This window comes from Megalobrama amblycephala, linkage group LG3, assembly GCF_018812025.1.
Source record: "Megalobrama amblycephala isolate DHTTF-2021 linkage group LG3, ASM1881202v1, whole genome shotgun sequence".
Classification (NCBI taxonomy): Eukaryota; Metazoa; Chordata; class Actinopteri; order Cypriniformes; family Xenocyprididae; genus Megalobrama; species Megalobrama amblycephala.
Window position 1 is genome coordinate 35,064,684 of NC_063046.1, and position 18,995 is coordinate 35,083,678.

At 37.2% G+C, this 18,995-nt stretch overlaps 1 protein-coding gene across 2 annotated transcripts in view; it reads left to right on the forward strand.

Moving 5' to 3' along the window:
- The first annotated feature begins 1,179 nt into the window (after positions 1–1,179).
- The window catches only part of lrch4 (leucine-rich repeats and calponin homology (CH) domain containing 4), a 50,063-nt gene continuing 32,247 nt past the window's right edge, over positions 1,180–18,995 (forward strand). Inside the window, exon 1 of one of the 2 annotated variants that reach the window (XM_048185266.1) lies at positions 1,180–1,583. In XM_048185266.1, coding sequence (XP_048041223.1) covers positions 1,412–1,583 — 172 coding nt within the window. In that variant the 5' untranslated portion in view covers positions 1,180–1,411. The remainder of the gene's footprint in view (positions 1,584–18,995) is intronic. The other variant, XM_048185267.1, reaches the window with a different exon arrangement.

Below are 18,995 nucleotides of genomic sequence, written 5' to 3' on the forward strand. Positions count from 1 at the left end.
AAACAAAAAAGAGACAGACATTAAGCATGCATGGGTAAGCAACAACTTGGTGAAAGCTTTGTGCATATTATATGCGCAAATGTGACCCTATACGACAGAATACAACACAGCTAAAACAAATGTTGGCCTATATTTGTACATTTATTTATACAATATGTCAAGAAGACAAAAAAAAAAAATCCCTGCCAATTACAGTTTATATGTGTACCTTCAGTAACTTTTATGTCTCGGGTGATTTTTAGATTTTGTTATGTGAATATTTTCACTAAATTTCAAATGGCCTTTATGTGTATTTAATGACTTTCAAAAGTTAATAGAGAAATCAAACTTTTACCCCCGGTTTCACAGACAAGGCTTAAACTACTTCCAGACTAAAATGCATGTTTGAGCTGTTTTATCTGATAGAAACTTGTACTGACATATCCTAAAATATGTCACTGCCATTGTTTTGTCTCAGGATGCACACCAGTAATGTTTTTTTCTACTGTATGTTTATAAAAGTTTATGAAATTAAAAGCTACTTACATATCCTAATTGAACTAAGACCTAATCCTGGCTTAGGCTAAGCCCTGTCTGTGAAACCGGGCCTTAGAGTTTAAAAAGTGGATTTGAAAATATTTCAAAAAAAAAAAATTAAAAAATGCACACACAGAAATGTTCAATGATACTTTCATCTCAGTGTTTTTAAAATATTTTTTTTATAATACGTTTTAATAATTTTATTTCCCTAATTTTGGAAGTAGTTTATGAGCCCAGTCCCATTTTTATGGTTAGCTTTGACCAGACAACGTAGGGTTTGATGTCACACCCATAAAACAAAGTAAAGGTGAACTAATGGTATAACGTTAATGCAATATTTATGTCTTTTTATTTCCTCTCTAAGTGCACGTCATTTTAATGGATCAGGAAACAGGGAAATGCTTTGTGATAGCCTATCCATTAGAAGCTTCCGCTACTATTGTAAATCTTCTAAATTTATCTGTATGCAAACAATGCAAACATTACTTCAGGTTTAGCAGTTGAAGCTTTTACAATTTGCATTACAAAATCTCAGAGGGAAAAAAAAAAAAAAAAAAAAAAAAAAAAAAAACTTTATCATTTCCCCCTTCCGATGAGAGCAGCGCTTTTGTGTTCATTTCCCGAGCCCCTACGTACTGGGTGTGTCCGCTCTGTCAATCAAGACTTGCTCAATCCGTAAGCTCCGCCCCTTATGTTCTCAGCTCCCTCCAGCAAACGGACTGTCAACTCGCCGCGCAACTTTACTCAATCACTGGATTTAACATCACTTTTGGAGTACAAAAACTTACTTTTACGGCGTGAAACGTTATCGGACCTGCTTTGGAGGAGATGGAGATTTAGTAGGGGTGATTGTCGTTGTAACGAGTAAGATTTGGGTCATATTTAGTGTTTGATGGCTGCTGGGGATGGAGCCCAGCTGCCGGCGACCGTAGCGGCCAGCAGGAGCGTGGAGAAGGCGCTGGAAGAGGCTGCGTCCAGCGGAGCGCTCATCCTGTCCAACCGTAAACTAAAAGAGTTCCCCCGCACCGCCAAGAACTATGACCTGTCCGACATTACACACGCAGGTAAGACTTTAATAAAGCGGTCAGGGGGATCAGTGAAGGGGGTTGGGAATGTATCAGTACATTTAATGTCCTTTGTTCGAGTGTCTTCTTCACCTGCGCCCCTTCTGTAGGGGTGCACGAGCACCACCATCATCACGCCCGACCCAGAAAAAGCGGATCTTTCACTTTAATGATCTTAGTAGGAAGCCGATCATCTGATAAGTTCATTTCAGTTCTCGCTTTCGTTTCTAAATAACTACATCACTGACCATACAACAGCTTATTGTGTTTTTCAAGTCAGGTTGTGGAGTTTGAGACTGATGCGTTTGCTTTAGAAATTGAAGACATCTGCGCTGTGCTTCTCTTCCTGTTGTTGAGGTGGAAGCTACACTCAGGCTGAGCCATCTTACCACAGACCCACTGTAAAACTTTACATCTGATCGCAGTGCAGTGTAAACCCAGCAGTATAGTGATACAAAATGTTATTGTTGTAGTCAGCTCTTTTGAATGCACTCTCATTGGTATGGAGCTTGTTGAGATTCATCTTGCCAGCAGCACTAATATGACCATCTGCTCCTCTTTCACACAAAGTGGGTATAAAGCAGTTTGTATTTGAGCCATACAAACCCCCACACGCACATGCTCTCAAGTCTTATAGAGTTGATGCAGAGCATTTATTATTTAGCACGGATAATATCTGCTGCATGTGTGCATTTCAGTTCTTGAAACTCTTTTTTGTGACTTTGTGACCCACAGCTGGGGTTATTGACAAGTTAGAACTGGATTCTGCTGTAAAATGCATTTACAGCTTTTTAGGTTTGATAAATTGTGCTAAAACCACGTGAATATTTTGTTATTTACATACTGATTATGTAATGATCATTTAAACACATTTATTAAGATTGTCATAAGCCAGTTAAGACAATATTCCAGTTTATTGTATGATCAGATTTTTGTGTGATGTAGAGTATTCACTTTAACTAAGCGTTGTTTTTTTATGAGACCAAACCATGGTCATTCAGTGGGTCGAAACATTTTTGGAGGTCTGCGTTTAGTAATTCATTGTGCTGTGGTATGTCATTGTTAAGGACTTGAATGAGAATTGTTTAGAGTTCATTAAATTAAATGCAGCATAATAAACGGCAAGAACAAGCCTCTCCAGTAGCAAATGAATGCACATGTTTTAGTTCATTTTGAATATGCTGATGACATGTACACAGGAATAATCAAATACTTTTCCAGAATAAAGGCTTAAAGGGTTAGTTCACCCAAAAATGAAAATAATGTCATTTATTACTCACCCTCATGCCGTTCCACACCACACCCGTAAGACCTTTGTTAATCTTTGGAACACAAATTAAGATATTTTTGTTGAAATCCGATGGCTCAGTGAGGCATGCATAGGGAGCAATGACATTTCCTCTCTCAAGATCCATTAATGTACTAAAAACATATTTAAATCAGTTCATGTGAGTACAGTGGTTCAATATTAATATAATAAAGCGACGAGAATATTTTTGGTGCACCAAAAAAACCAAAATAACGACTTATATAGTGATGGCCGATTTCAAAACACTGCTTCAGGAAGCATCGGAGCACAAATGAATCAGCATATCAAATCATGATTCAGATCACGTGTCAAACCGCCAAACTGCTGAAATCACATGACTTTGGTGCTCCAAATCATAATTCGACATGCTGATTCATTTGTGCTCTGAAGCTTCCTGAAGCAGTGTTTTAAAATCGGCCAACACTATATAAGTCGTTATTTTGTTTTTTTTGGCGCACCAAAAATATTCTCGTGGTTTTATAATATTAATATTGAACCACTGTACTCACATGAATGAGTATTTGAGGATTTCAACAAAAATATCTTAATTTGTGTTCCGAAGATGAACGAAGGTCTTACGGGTGTGGAACGACATGAGGGTGAGTAATTAATGACAGAAATTTCATTTTTGGGTGAACTAACCCTTTAACCAAAAAATATACTTAAATCAGAAAATGATGTGCAAAATGGTAATTTAGAAGAACACATTCAGATTAGTAGTCAGTTAATGTAGTTTTTACTTGTTCCCACCTCATCATCTTTTCTCACAATATTGACTTATATTGATACCACTGGTGTAATCCTTTAGGCACTGACTATAGTTCAGTATGTCAAAATCCAGTTTTAGTTTAGATGGTCTAATTTCATCTTTCTGTGGAGGGTTTTCACATCAATTTTCTGCATGGATAAGTACGTTGCCTTGGAAACCGTACTGTACGTCTGACTCTCAAAAATCCAAGCCACAGTTTGGGATCAGTCCGAGGATGTGGAACAGTTTTAGATGGGTCTCCAAACTCGGTCCTGGAGGGCCACTGTCCAACTTGCCTCAACACACCTGCCTGGAAGTTTCTAGTATGCCTAGTAAGACCTTGATTAGCTGGTTCAGGTGTGTTTAATTGGGGTTGTAGCTAAACTTAGCAGGACAATGGCCCTCCAGGAGCAGGATTGGACACCCTGATTTAAGAGAACTAGGCCCAAAACTGCCATACTGTAAATGCCAGAAATCTAAGCATAGTCCTGGTGTTAAAATAAAAAAAAAAAATCATGCCATAATAATCATGTTCCCTAGACACACCTACTGTCAAGGTGGAGAATGATTACTAGGTGTTGCTCACATATTACAGGTTGCATTTGCAATGTGTATTTTAAGTGCGCTTGAAGGTAGGAGGAAGATGATAGTGTCTCTTTTGGTACGAGACCTATTGAAGCAAGGATTGATAGGCCTTGGTTTATTCTTATACTCGCCTCAGTCTACACACACTTTCTCTCCTGAATATTGCTCTCCAAAGACTAACTTCCTCTCAGGAAGGTCAGGGGTTCAGTCTTGCTGGAGGTCCAGTTCGGTGATGGAAAACAAATCCGAGTCTCATCAATCCACCAAAACCCCTTAAAAACAGACGCACTTATTCTACACAATTTTAAGTTTATTTGTATAGTGAATATTGATTATATGATAAGGATAAAATTACAATATTAGGATAATATTTGTGTCAGTCCAAAGTTGCATCATCTGAAATCTTCACAGTAGTCAGCGTCACATGAAAACTTTGGGGCAGTTATGGCTTAATGGTTAGAGTCGGACTTGTAACCAGAGGTCGCGGGTTTGAGTCTCAATACTGGCAGGAAATGTAAGTAGAGGGAGTGAATGAACAGAGCTTTCTTCCACTCTCATTACCCACAACTGAGGTACCCTTGAGCAAGGTACCTAACCCCCAATCACTTCCCGGGCGCTGCAGCAATAATGGCTGCCCACTGCTCTGGGTGTGTGTTTGCGGTGTTGTGTGTGTTTTCAGTACTCACTGAGTGAGTATTTGAGTTTGGGTTACCATTATTTGGCCACATGTCACATCACTTAAAAAAAATGTTGCAAAGGCTGGATGCAAACTGAAGCTGGCATTATCTAAAATTACTCCAGGACTCATAACCTGAGTAATAATACAGCCACTCCCACACAACAATAACACAATCTAGACTGTGCCTCAGCACTTTAGGGTGAGATGACGTCCCAGACTGTGTTTCTTTTCACCGTCCCAGAGAAATGAAATCAATTCAGTTATTTAAAAGAGGTGCTGAAAGATGGATGTAGAGAACGCTTAAGATAAGATTTTATGAAACCAAAAAAGGACCACCATAGAAGCAGCACTGGGAAAAGAATGCTCTCTGAACATGGGCACCAAGACGATCCTCCAAATGAAATCACAGTGAAAGTTTCTTGGTGGGTGCGTTGTAGATGAAAATATTTGTTTCCATCCAGCTCCCACACACTTGTGAGCATGCCTGGGGCATGAACGTCGTGTAGCCCGTAACACAGTGTCTCATTCAAGGCACACACTCTCCATACCACAACTAAGCCTCACAGCAGCTGAGAGAAAGAGGGGAGGGAGAGAGGCCCTTTTTTTTTTTTTTTTTTGATAAAATGGGCTCGTGGGCTGCTCCCATTGTCATGATATTCCCGAAATAGGGACCCTCCTCTTTCCCCCCAACTGGAGACCCATTCGGCAAAACCCCTCCTCCATTGTCTGAGGCAGGCTTCTCTCTGTCCCACGTGCTCTCCCCATTTCTGTTAGATCTCTTGTTTGTTTTGTTTTTTATCTTTCTTTTCTTGGTCGGGTGAAGATTCCCTTTTATCCAGGTCATCGTAGAAGGTCTTCAATTTGGGGTCGTTTGGATCATTTTCAGAAGAGATGACCCAGATTACATTCTACAAGACACTCTCCTCATGGCTTATTTCCATTGATCTGTTATCCCCCATCAGTAATGTTTCCTGTCCGCTATTAGCCTGCAGGCATGGCTGTGTCTGTGGTAGTGAAAGTCTGGACTGTCTGGATATTGGCCTAATAATGGTCTAGTTTTTTGGCATACATTCAGAGTTGCATTCAATTCTATGTGTTGTAGTTTTGCCTTTTGATTCATTTGCCTGTTTGTTCAGTAAATGCTGTGGTCAGCATTCATTAGAAACTTCACGACATTCTTTTGTAAAAATAATATTGTTTTTGATTTTTATTAGATAAATACTTACTGTAAAAATGATTCATGATGTTCATAGGCCTCACGGCTCACTACACGAGATAAGACATGACCAAATAAATGAACACTCTTTGAAGTTGCGAAGAACTATAATGATAACTATAAAGTTTTAATAATCATTGTAATTCTATGAGAGTAGCGAAGTCCACACCACAGCTAGGAACGATATCGTTGGAATTGCTTTTTAAATGATTTTTTTTTTCAGCTGAAGAATGATAAAAACATTGACAGCCAGTCAGAATCTGTCCAAATTTAAAGAGATAGATCACCCCAAAATAAAAGAAAATTCTGCCATCATTCACTCCCCTTTATATAGAGATGCACCGGTTGACGTTTTTTTTTTAAATTATTATTTTGACTGATCTCTATTCTGGACTTGCACACAAACTGCCTTGCAATAACTTCCCAAAATGTTGTTTGTGTGGAAATAGTCTGTAAACAGGACATTAACACAAGCCAGAGACGGGGCGCGCTGAATACAGATGCAAAGATGAGAGGAGATGTGCCAGCAGAGCAAATACTGTACCAGGTACAGCAAGCTCACTGTTTGCGATGCTCAAAATATTGGAAGAAAGAAAAAATATAAATATTGAATTGAGGGTGGAGGATTATTATATGTATCTCTGAAGGTAACTGAGTGTCTTCAGAAAAGTTGCCTATTAAAGTAATGCTAATGCCTATTAAAGTAGTGTTTATAAGCACAGTTGCTTTGTGTACAGCGGAAACAAAGGAAACGCTATATTACTACTGTTCCATAAGCGCCACCTACTGTCAGACAGTGAATTTGCAATTTCATTTAGCCGGTATGTTCTGCGGGTGTGTTTTTTAATGCATAATTTCACAAAGCTAAAGTCAGACCATTCTGTTTTTGCTTTAAATCTTGAAATTACACAATCTAGGCCTAATTTAAATCAAAACCTGCTCATGTTACATGTATGTAGCATACTTGTTTGCTGTGAATTTTTTTTTTTTTTTAATGTGAATATATTTTTTCATGAAACCTGATAGATTTCTGTCCCTCGATTGAATGTCCATTCCACCAAAACTTTTATGCTTTGAAAATTTCATTAAGACGTAAAAGTAATCCATATGAATCAAGCAGTTTTAGACCATTTATAGGGTTACTTCACCCAAAAATGAAAATTCTGTCATTATTTACTCACCCTCATATCCTTCCAAACCCATAAGACCTTTGTTCATCTTCAGAACACAAATTAAGATATTTTTATTGAAATCCGAGAGCTTTTTGGCCTCCGATAGACTGCATCATTATTACCACTTTCCATGTGACTACAGTGGCTACAGTACAACAGATGTCTTAAAGGTGCTAAAGAGGATATTTTGTTTTATACATTTTTGCAATATTACTTGAAACTGTCTTTACTAACTGATAAAAGACTATTTATTAAGTGCACTGAAAGGAATAATATTAATATACATCATCTGTGCACGAGGTAGGGCCTTAAAAACTTCAGCCAATCGTTTACGCGTTTAAACGATTGGCCCTCTCGCTTGTCAATCACTGCCATGACGTTCCTTGTGAGAGACGAGCGCGGCTGCGCGCTCCAGTAACTTTCCACACTCCACAGGCGCCGCATGCAATGTTTTTGTCAGGAGACAGGAGTAACAACTGCAGATTATGAGTTACCTGCGGTGAGTCCGACATAATGAATCCACTAACACGACACAGCGAATGCCGGTGGTAAACACTCGTGTTCCAATACTCGTGCACGAGTTTTGGGAGGTGTTCCCTCGAAATGAGCTGTGAAGGAGGGGGGTTGTTCTTACGCATGCGCTCATTTCAAAAACTCACTAACAGTCTTTGGTTTCTCAGTCGACGAAAAGATCCTCTTTAGCACCTTTAAGGCAGGGGTAGGCAAGTTCGGTCCTAGAGAGCCGCTGTCCTGCAGAGTTTAGCTCCAACCCTGAAAAAAAAAAACCTTCAGCTGCCTATAGCCTTAGTAATCCTGAAGAGCTTGATTAGCTTGTTCAGGTGTGTTTGATTAAGGTTGGAGCTAAACTCAGCAGGACAGCGGCTCTCTAGGACCGAACTTGCCTACCCCTGTCTTAAGGGTTTGGAACGACATGAGGGAGAGTAAATAATGACAGAATTTTCATTTTTGGGTGCACTATAGTGATGGGAAGTTCGGATCATTTTACCGACTTGGCCTTTTGAGTCTCGTTCAGCAAAATGAACAAATCTTTTTTCGACTCATTTTGTTCATTTCCTGTATTTTAGCAAAATGTAATTAAAATGTTTAATTAAAATTAAGGAATGACTCAAAAACCCGAAAGACTCATGAAATGAACTAATCAATTCTCTTTCCGGCTCAGACTGCATTGACTGAAACAGGTGAACTACTACTAGCTGTACAGAACCTATAGAATATTGCGCATGCGCGACTGAACGAATCACCCCCCGAGACGACTCGTTCTTCCCGAGTCACATTAATGAACGAATCGTTCAAGAACGACACATCACTAGTGCACTACCCCTCATTAGACTCATTAGTCCAAATTACTACTTTTGTTTAGCCCTGGGTTCAGTGAACAGTGACTGACCTGTTTATTTCATTTTATTTGGTTTCATTAAACTTTTATTTATTTAAAAACAACTCCTTTTGTGCTCTGTGGGTCATATGAGTTTAGAGAAATAAGAGGGTGGGTAGATGATGACAGAATGGGAGCAAAAGATCTGCGGAAGACTTGATTTGACTGAATAAATGTAGACAGAAATTCATGATTTCTCCTAGAGTATTTTAGACAAACACATTTTCTACCCATAACAGCTGTGCAGCTTGATTATCAAAGATAAAAATACATTTTTGAAAATCCATTTTACTTAGAAATATGAAGGGGCACTTTCCCGGCTGGTTTGCATGTGCGGTTTGAATGCATCATTTTTCCAGATAAAATGTTTGGTGGCGGTGTATCTTCCTCTTTTTTTTTTTTTTTTTCTTTTGGCCATGTACTTTTTAATGCTATCATGCATTAGATTGCAGTGTGCCTGGGCATCTTAAATCAGGTTCTTTTTAGTACTGAAACTGTCTGAAAGGTCCAGTCCACACCCTCACATTCATGTCATAAACTGAAACCAGGAAGTAAAAATGACACTGACTGCCTTTATACACACAGTGACACAATGACCATTCAATAGAAAAGTTGACGTGTGCGACTTATTCATTCAGGTTATGCAACAAATCAGTACATCTATGCAACAAACTCTTTTCACATTTGTTGTTAGCAAAAAATCTCAAAAAACTAATGAGCTCACTCAGTTTTGAGACGATCCCTTATGTTTTATAGGTCATTCAGATAGACCCTGGTACTTGAAAGCATTTCCTGCTATGTTAGGATGTGGTCAACCTGGCACATTACTGATGAATATTAAACAGGAGGTCATATTTTGCCTATGCAAATGAGCCTCTCAGATTCAGGGTTGGAGAGGATTTATGAATTCAGCTCTGCTAGGCACAATTTCAAGTTTGTGTGTGTGTGTTGGTTGTCTGTTTTGTCATTCTTTTGAGTGTTTGCCAGCTGTGTTTTGAAATGATGTGCCAGCTGCTGGAGACTCTGTTTGCATGAATGTGCATGGTCATTTAACACATTTAAGTCTGCAGTGCACATATGTGAAAAATGCACATAATTCTCTGTAAGTAAGAACTGGAGTGTGTCTACACCACCAGCTGTGTCAGATTCACTGTTGCACAGTGTTGCTCTGTTTCCCCTTGCAGTTGCATTTCCACTACACACCGGATGTGGGCTCCTCAACTTCAACTTCTGCTTCTCCTCAGCGACAAACTCTCGGCTCTACTCCCTCCCTCTTTTTCGCTCTCTTCCTCTTCCTCTCTTTTCACTCCCACTTTTAAAGCACAACAGATGGTCAGAAGGTCTCAAATCTCAAGAGAGGAGCACAGCTAGAAACCCTTGGCGTATAATTGCTATCGCTTTTTTTAAACTGATATCAGTTATAATGTAAAATGAGAAGGAAGGAGGTTTTGCTGTCACGCACTGAAACTGAAATCACACAGATGCTGTATTATCATGCTCACTCTTTCTGCAGCAGAAACAGTTATAGACTCACAGGAGGTCTTAGATTTGTTCCTATTGCAGATTTATTCCTTGTAGAGCTATTTTTGCTGTAGCATATTTTTTTTTTAACTTGTGTTAAGATGGCTGGAACTTTCTGCTGTTATTGTATGTCTGTTATTCTATGAACCTGTTATGCCATGTTTATGCAGTTGCAATGAGGTTTGAGTATGTTGTGAAATGAATGCATTCACAATATTGAAGTTTTGTATGTCTTGAATGGTCTTTATCCCATTTTTTTTTTAAAAGTCCCGTTTTTCGTGTTTTTTTTGAAGCTTTGATTGTGTTTATAGTGTGCAATATAACATGTGTTCATGTTTCGCGCGTAAAAAAACACTGTATTTTTCACATAATTTACTTATCTGTATACCGCTGTTTCCACTGCTGATGGCTGATGACTTCCTTGTTCTATGAAGTCCCTCCTTCAGAAATACGTAACGAGTTCTGATTGTGCCAGCGGTTCCTGTGTTGTGATTCGACAGCAGCTTAGCGAACCTTGCCCGGAAAGGTCACGCCTCTTACCATAACGTGGAGATGCACGTGCTCAGTGTTATTGTAAACATAGTTTTACATGTGGATTATAATTTTCGGGAACCGAGTTAAACATAAATTGTAACCATTGATCTCTAAGTACAGCGTCCCTGGGAAGGCCAAACAAAGGTGACTGGACTGCGGGATGAAAATAACAGCGTTTCGACGACATGGCGACAAACACACTCTACAAAGGCAACTCTTGCTCTTCTCCGTGGGAGCGCAACAAGACCACTCCCCCTTTTTTGTGTATTCCTGTGGGCGGAGGTTAGTCAAAAAACTGTTTTAGTGACGTCATTAAAGAAGGAAGTAGAAGGATGTAGTCCAAACTGGCCGTTCGATGTAGGCGACTTCTGTTAAATAAAATATCTCACTTGGCATTGAACTTTGAGCTTTAAAATTTTACAGATTTTATTTATACTCTAACAACAACGTTACACACTAACTAAAGTTTGAAACATGGGACCACAAAGAACGGGACCTTTAAGGATTGTAAACAAATTTTTCAATTGTAGAGATTTTTTATATTGAGCCCTGCACATGACTTGTGGGTGAGGGATATAAGATATAATTAAGGTAGCTATAAATAATAATTCGGTCCCACAACTTATAAATTATTTCCCTCCGTTTAGTTAAATCATGGCCACGTTGTAATTTTATTCCCTTGTTTTAGTTAAATTGTGGCCCAGATTTAATTAAATTAAAATGAGAGGACAAATTAGTACAACGTGACTAAAACGAGGGAACACATTCATAAAATGTAGCCACGCAGTCATGGTAACGCATAATTCATGGCTATAATGTCTTTTTTTTTTTTGTTTCTGCATGTCGTGCGGGGTGTTGTAATTTGCTCCCGTTTATTTGTTTTTCTGGAAATTAGTAAACTTTAAAGACAGAAATTTGTATATATACTATATTCTAGCTATGCTGTGCTCAAATATGTAATTTTCTAGATATTGTTTATGTGTAGAGTGAAACTTGTGATGTCTGTTTTGTGAATATATATATTTTTTTGTAATTTTTTCTCTTTTTTTTTTTTTTGCTAAATTAAATTGCATCAGTTGCAAAGATGAATTTGACGATGGTGACACCATCTCCACACTAGTGGATGCGCATTTAGAAAGAAATGCACCTTTCATATGGATTACATAATCAGAGTATTTGTTTTCGATTCGTTTAAAAGTAGACATTTTAGACTTTCTTTAGATATATTTCTCATGTCTGTGAGGCAAGTAGCCTATATATAATACATTGAGTTTCGGTTCATTTTTGTGACGCGCTCTAGTTCATGAAGGCTGAGATGGTGGAAATTGCATCCTGTTTTTTATTTTTTATTTTTTATTTTACAAAAGCACAGCATTTTGTTTGTTGCTATTGTGAGTTTAAACAAATACAAGTAGACCCTTTACAGTTTTGAATGATGTATTACTTTATCTGTATGACCAAAAATGGTCTCCAACTCGTATCTCCAATATTTATCCAGTTTTGATTACACTTCTGGTAATTTTAAATGGATACCTAGACTTTTTCAGGTAGAATCTGACAGTTTAAACCGCCAACTGGCAACCCGGGGTGTTGAAATACTATTGCATAAACTGGCAGCGGGCGGGATCACAGACCAAAACAAAAACGGACATTTTGACATGGTACGCACGTTTCAAAGTAAAATAACTTGCTGTATCATTGTTTTTCAGAGAAACAAGTATGTGACCTTAGCATGTTTTCTAAATATCTGCAAACATATTATGGTATTTTTATGCTTTGGTACAGAAATGACATACAGCAAAATGCAAGTGATCGCACCGTCGCCTCCATGTATGTGTGTGTTTGTGTATGTGAGAATATTTTTAAAGCTTTTGTTCTTAAAGTAGCAGAAATTAGATGAATCAGTGCGGCTTTTGTGTGTTGCTGAATGCACAACTGTTGGTAAAAATGAGAAAACATGTCCAGGTGTAAATGTTTGTTGAATGTTCTCTGAACCATGCCATGCTCCATTGAAACGCACACATTCTGAGCTAACATCTGATATCTCACTCCACACATGATCGTATTAAATAAACACAATGCTCATAAAGTGTCTCAATATCTGATCTGAAATCCACTCCTTTCCACATAATCATACTCGATAGGATATGGAAGTTCAAATCTGATTGAGATTCAACTGTTTGATGAACACCAGCTCCTGATAAGTTATGTAACGTAAAGCGTGTCCAGATGGCAGAATCACCATCTCCCACTAGGCTTTTAGAGAAGCTCTGGGGGTGATTAGAGTGTGTGTGTGTGTGTGTGTGTACTTGAGAGCATGGTGAGTGTTTGGTTGAGCGCAAGCGAGACCACACCAGATCTCTGGAGTAGATTAGAGAACATTGAGGATTATCACACTGACGGTTAGTGTTGGTTGATTGTTTTTAGTGAGTTTGGCCGAAGCTGCTCTGCAGTAGATTGTGAGTTGTTGTACTTGTCCGTGCAAAACTCCAAAATGCGAGGGTGTTTGTTTGCCATGGAGTTGCCTTGTGGTTGCTGAGGTGTTCGGAGTGGATTTTAGTATCCTGTTGTGTGATTGCTACAGTGTTTTGGGTGGTTGCTAGGAGAAATGTTCATGATTTATTGATTTAATCAATTTCAGCATAAATACATGTTTTTTGCAGTTTACAAATGAATGGTAAACAAATTAATAGTAAACATGGCCTACATTATAAAATACAGTTAACTGAAAAGGTAACACTTTAGTATGGGGAACAAATTCACTATTAATTATGACTTTTGCCTCAATAAATTCCTAATTTACTGCTTATTAATAGTAGTTAGAGAGGTAGATGTTGTCGCATTTAAGTTTAGGTATTGTGTTGGATTAAGTGATGCAGAATAAGGCATTAATATGTGCTTTATAAGTACTAATAAACAGCTAATATTCTAGTAAAATGCAAGCTAATGAACAACTAGTTAAAAGTGAGAATTGTTCCCCATACTAAAGTGTTACCACTGAAAAGTATCAGTACACGCATTTAGGTACATTTATTTAAATAAAAATTAAAAAGTAGCCTACATGCACATGGTTTGTGAGTACTTAACATGCATGTTGTGGTATTAACACTAAGGACTAATCAATTAATTTAGTGTTAATTTTGATGGCAGGTGATTATGAAAAGTTCATTTTGAAATCTGTATACAATAGATTCTCTGAACTCGGGTCTTGCTTTTAATGTGTATGGAATTGTTTTTTTGTTTTTGTTTTTTTTACCAATTTGATAGTCAACCATGATGGTCCATGATTTGAGATAACACTTTAACTCTTAAAGGTGCCATCAAACGTTTTTTTACAAGATGTAATATAAGTCTAAGGTGTCCCCTGAATGTGTCTGTGAAGTTGCAGCTCAAAATACCCCATATATTTTATTTTTATTAATTTTTTTAACTGCCTATTTTGGGGCATAATTAGAAATGCGCCGATTCATGCTGCGGCCCCTTTAAATTGCGCGCTCTCCGCCCCCTCCCGAGCTCTCAACTCTATCACTGCATAAACAAAGTTCACACAGCTAATATAACCCTCAAAATGGATCTTTACAAAGTGTTCATCATGCAACATGTCTAATCACGTAAGTATGGTATTTATTTGGATGTTTACATTTGATTCTGAATGAGTTTGATAGTGCTCCGTGGCTAAAGCTAACATTACACACTGTTGGAGAGATTTATAAAGAATGAAGTTGTGTTTATGAATTATACAGACTGCAAGTGTTTAAAAATGAAAATAGCGACGGCTCTTGTCTCCGTGAATACAGTAAGAAACGATGGTAACTTTAACCACATTTAACAGTACAATAGCAACATGCTAACGAAACATTTATAAAGACAATTTATAAATATCACTAAAAATATCATGATATCATGGATCATGTCAGTTATTATCGCTCCATCTGCCATTTTTCACTGTTGTTCTTGCTTGCTTATGTAGTCTGAAGATTCAGCTGTGCACATCCAGACATCCTGCCCTTGTGTAATGCCTTGAACATGGGCTGGCATATGCAAATATTGGGGGCGTACATATTAATGATCCTGACTGTTGCATCACAGTCGGTGTTATGTTGAGATTCGCCTGTTCTTCAGAGGTCTTTTAAACAAATGAGATTTATATAAGAAGGAGGAAACAATGGAGTTTGAGACTCACTGTATGTCATTTCCATGTACTGAACTCTTGTTATTCAACTATATCGAGGTAAATTCAATTTTCAATTCGATGGCACCTTTAATGTGCGTCACATTTACCATTGTTTTGTGAATTTATGCCAGCAAAATCTAGTAATTTCAGTAGAATTTACCCCCCCCCCCCAAACATACATTTCAGATAAAAACTGTGCAAGTTCTCTAAACAACAGCACATATATGCGTTCTGAACATGTATGCATGCATTCACTTTTTAGCATTATGCGTCATTTTTTTAATGAACAAATACATGTCAATCTGATTTGACTGCATTATGTTTGTTTTGACACATGATGATTTGGTTGTTATAGTAACGAAACACATCCGCTAACCTCCTCTTGGTTGTGTGAGGTGGATTTCACCGCACTGTCGCTTCTTTAGTCTTGTGTAACAGATACTGGTGTTGTATAGAGCTGAGACTTCAAGCGTCTTGAGTCACCGCTGAACCACCTCCACAGAAATGAGATCAAGGGCTCAGAACAACACAACATAATCTGATTACACCATGAGACATGCTTCTACCTTCACAAACCTGCCCATTAAACCTCTGTGTTGTATGTTAGTTGTGCTTATAGTGTATAGCAACAGATCCTTGAGTTTGCTGTTGATACAAAGTTTTTTTCCACCACAACTTTCCCTGCCAGCTTGGAACGTTTGCATAGATGCTGGTATGCACACACACACACACAGGTTTGTTTTGCTATCTTAGTGGGGACATTCCATAGGCGTAATGGTTTTTATACTGTACAAACTGTACATTCTATCACCCTACACTACCCCTAAACCTACCCATCACAGAAAACATTCTGAAATGTTATTTTATTTTTTTTGAAAAAAACAAATGTTTTTATAGCTATTTTAAATATGAGGACTCATGAAATGTCCTCATATTTCATGTTTATGTTGTAATAACAGGGTAATACCCATGTCATTATACAATGTGTCCTCATGAATCATGAAAACTAGCGCGCGCACACACACACACACACACACACACACACACACACTAACTTCATTAGCCTAGCATATGCTAAGAGTAAATACTCCGTTTAAGTTTACTTCATGAAATGTTGCTTAAATAAAGTCATCTTTATAGGATCAGAGTAGGTCTATAACTATAAGTACTGCCAAAACTAATATATAAAGAAGCACAACAAAAATGGCACCTAATAGTTTTAATTATTTTATCCATAAAGTCCATAAACTACTTTTTCTTGCTAAGGCTAATTTCACAACATTTTATGCATCCCAAAACACACAATAACAAAATATTTTCAGACTTTTTGCATAATTTGACAAAATTACATCTTGACCAGAAATTATACACAAACATAAGTGATATTTACCTGTTTTTTTTTTCAAACATCACATCTCATATTCATAATCTCATAATCTCAAGCTCTAGCAGTGTTGTTTTAGTATTATTTATACTGTTATAGTTATATATTAATATTTTAAATTATTTTTTATTTTATTAGTTTATTTAACAGGGACAATGGAGTATAACATTGCTACAATTTCAAGCAGCCGATGCTCCACAAACAGGCTAATTTGCAGCCCCAGTCCCTGGTTAGTCTTTTTTTTTTAAACAACAGTTAAACAATATTCACACAAAAAAACAATAAAAAACGAAACAAAAAATAACAATAATAAAAAACACACACACCAATTAACTTATATTTTTTTCAGTTTTCATTTTAATTTTAAGTTTTGATATTTTATGTCAGTTTTATTAATTTTTTATATTTAGCATTAATTTATTTTTTACTGGTTTTACTTTTGTACTTTTTAAATTATTTTTTATTTCACTTAGTTACCAAGGTAACATTTTTAATTATGTAAGTATTTCTAAGTAAGTATTAATGGTTTTAATATTTTTATATTTCATTTAATATTTGTTATTTTTTTCAGCTTTATTTTGGTTAATTATTTTTTAATAGTTTTAGTTAATGATATCAAGTACACTAATTTTACAACAAAATCTTTTGTTATGGCCTGAATTGTTCCGTGTGCTGAAAGTTGACACCGCAACAGTGGGACTGTCCATACTTTTTGAAAAATCATTTTCATAAAAATGTAAATGGTTTGTTCTTAATTTTAGGTTAAGTGCATTCAAAGGATGACCAGTGCTGCTGCTTACTTCATGTCCTCTGTGTTGTTGTGTGAAGTACATACGTCACTTGACATAACACATCATATAAATTTAAATGGGATCTTCCGGGCTGGTAACTCGAGCGTTGGTTGTTTCTATTGCAGAGAACCTGCTCACCACTGATGTACTCACTGAGCTCTGAAGTAAGACACTTAACCCTGTGTGGCTACAGATGAACGGTCTTGTGGCCATTTTACTGCTTGTCAGTTTAGAAGGTGTCTGTTAAACGGCAATTAAACATGTGGATTTTCATAAAACTATTTTGTGAGAGAGGAGAAAAATCATTAGGTTTGAAGGAAATGGAGGTGTATTTGTATTTGAACACAAAAGGCTCTGACCACACTCGTGGAATTGTGTGGGATAACTTGGAGGGGCCCCTAAATGTTTGGATGGTTAAATCCATAGGCTTGACCTTTTGTGGCCTCCATCGATGTTTAAGGACAAAGATAACACTGTAGTCAAAGTGCTGGGCCGTTGACCGTCGATTTGACAGGATGCACACAGAACTCTGTTCATTCAGAGCGTTTGAAGACAATGTCCCATAGACTCCACAAGTGAAGTGATTATGTCATTAGGGTTTTTTACTGTTTTAATTGGCAACACTTCACACAGAAGAGATTGGACACTCCCTAACCATGAGTTTTCTAAAACATCACTCATTCTGTAGCTCATATTCAGGTTTGAGTAAATCCATAACAAGTATTAAACTTTTACAATTGACTCATAATAACAAATAACTAATTCCTCTTGTTTTGTGACATGAATGACACCTGAAATCCAGTGGCTTGTTGAGCAGAAGTATGCTGATGGATTGGACTTATCAGCTGGTAGACAATAACATGGAATTAAATCCTATAGACTTGCATCACCATATCTAGTGACCAGAATATTAAAAAGGCTTAAAGGGATAGTTCACCTAGAAATTAAAATTCTGTCATCATTTACTGACCCTCATGTCATTCCAATTTTTTTCTTTTTTCTTTTGCAGAACACACACACAAAAACACATTTTGAATAATATTGGTAATTGAAGAAACTGCCCATTGACTTGCAGAGAGAGACATAAATCAAAATATCATCTTTTATTTTCCACAGAAGACAGTACAGATTCTGAGCAACACTAGGATTGGGAATCAACCTGTTTCTTATTCAGAACCAGTTCAAAACTTAAAAAACAAAAAAACATTCTCATTGAATTGAATGTGATAAAAGAGACCGACTGATTACCCCAAATAATATAAATCAAAAAATAAAATGGGTCTTGGTTTCATTTATGTGTGCATACATATAATTTAAACAAAACATGGTAGCTATGATTTCATATAGTTAGGATTCTTTATTTGCCGTTTCCTCAAAAGTGACTCATTAATTGAACCATTAAAACGGAAGTGGAATAAAAACCACGCACACCACTTACATTTTCCTTAGAAAACTACAAATCTTTTAAAATTAGTCTCTCAGAGAAAAACAGCAGAAACCTGCTAATGCTCTAAATAGGCTTTCTGAAGCCTATTTTTTCTGTTGTTTTGAAATTAAGACTGTTAGATCTTGACATTTGCTAAAAGCTTGTATAAATCAGGCCATTATGGTGTTTGAACTGTATATGATTCCATCACTGATTTGTTAGAGTCTTTGGAGATTGAGGTCTGAAAATAAACCTCAGTTTTATAGTGTAGCAAGGAATAATGAAAAGGACGTGGCACACACTGGTGTTTTGATCGATTCGGTCAGTGCACTTAGCTCTCTAAAGTGCTTGTGAGGTCAAATAATCAGCTTTTTTTCTGACGGTAGATTTACTGATGTGCTTGAGTAGCACTTGTGTGCTGGACACACACACACACACACACACACACTTGCTCTGTTGAATGTGTTGAGTCATTCT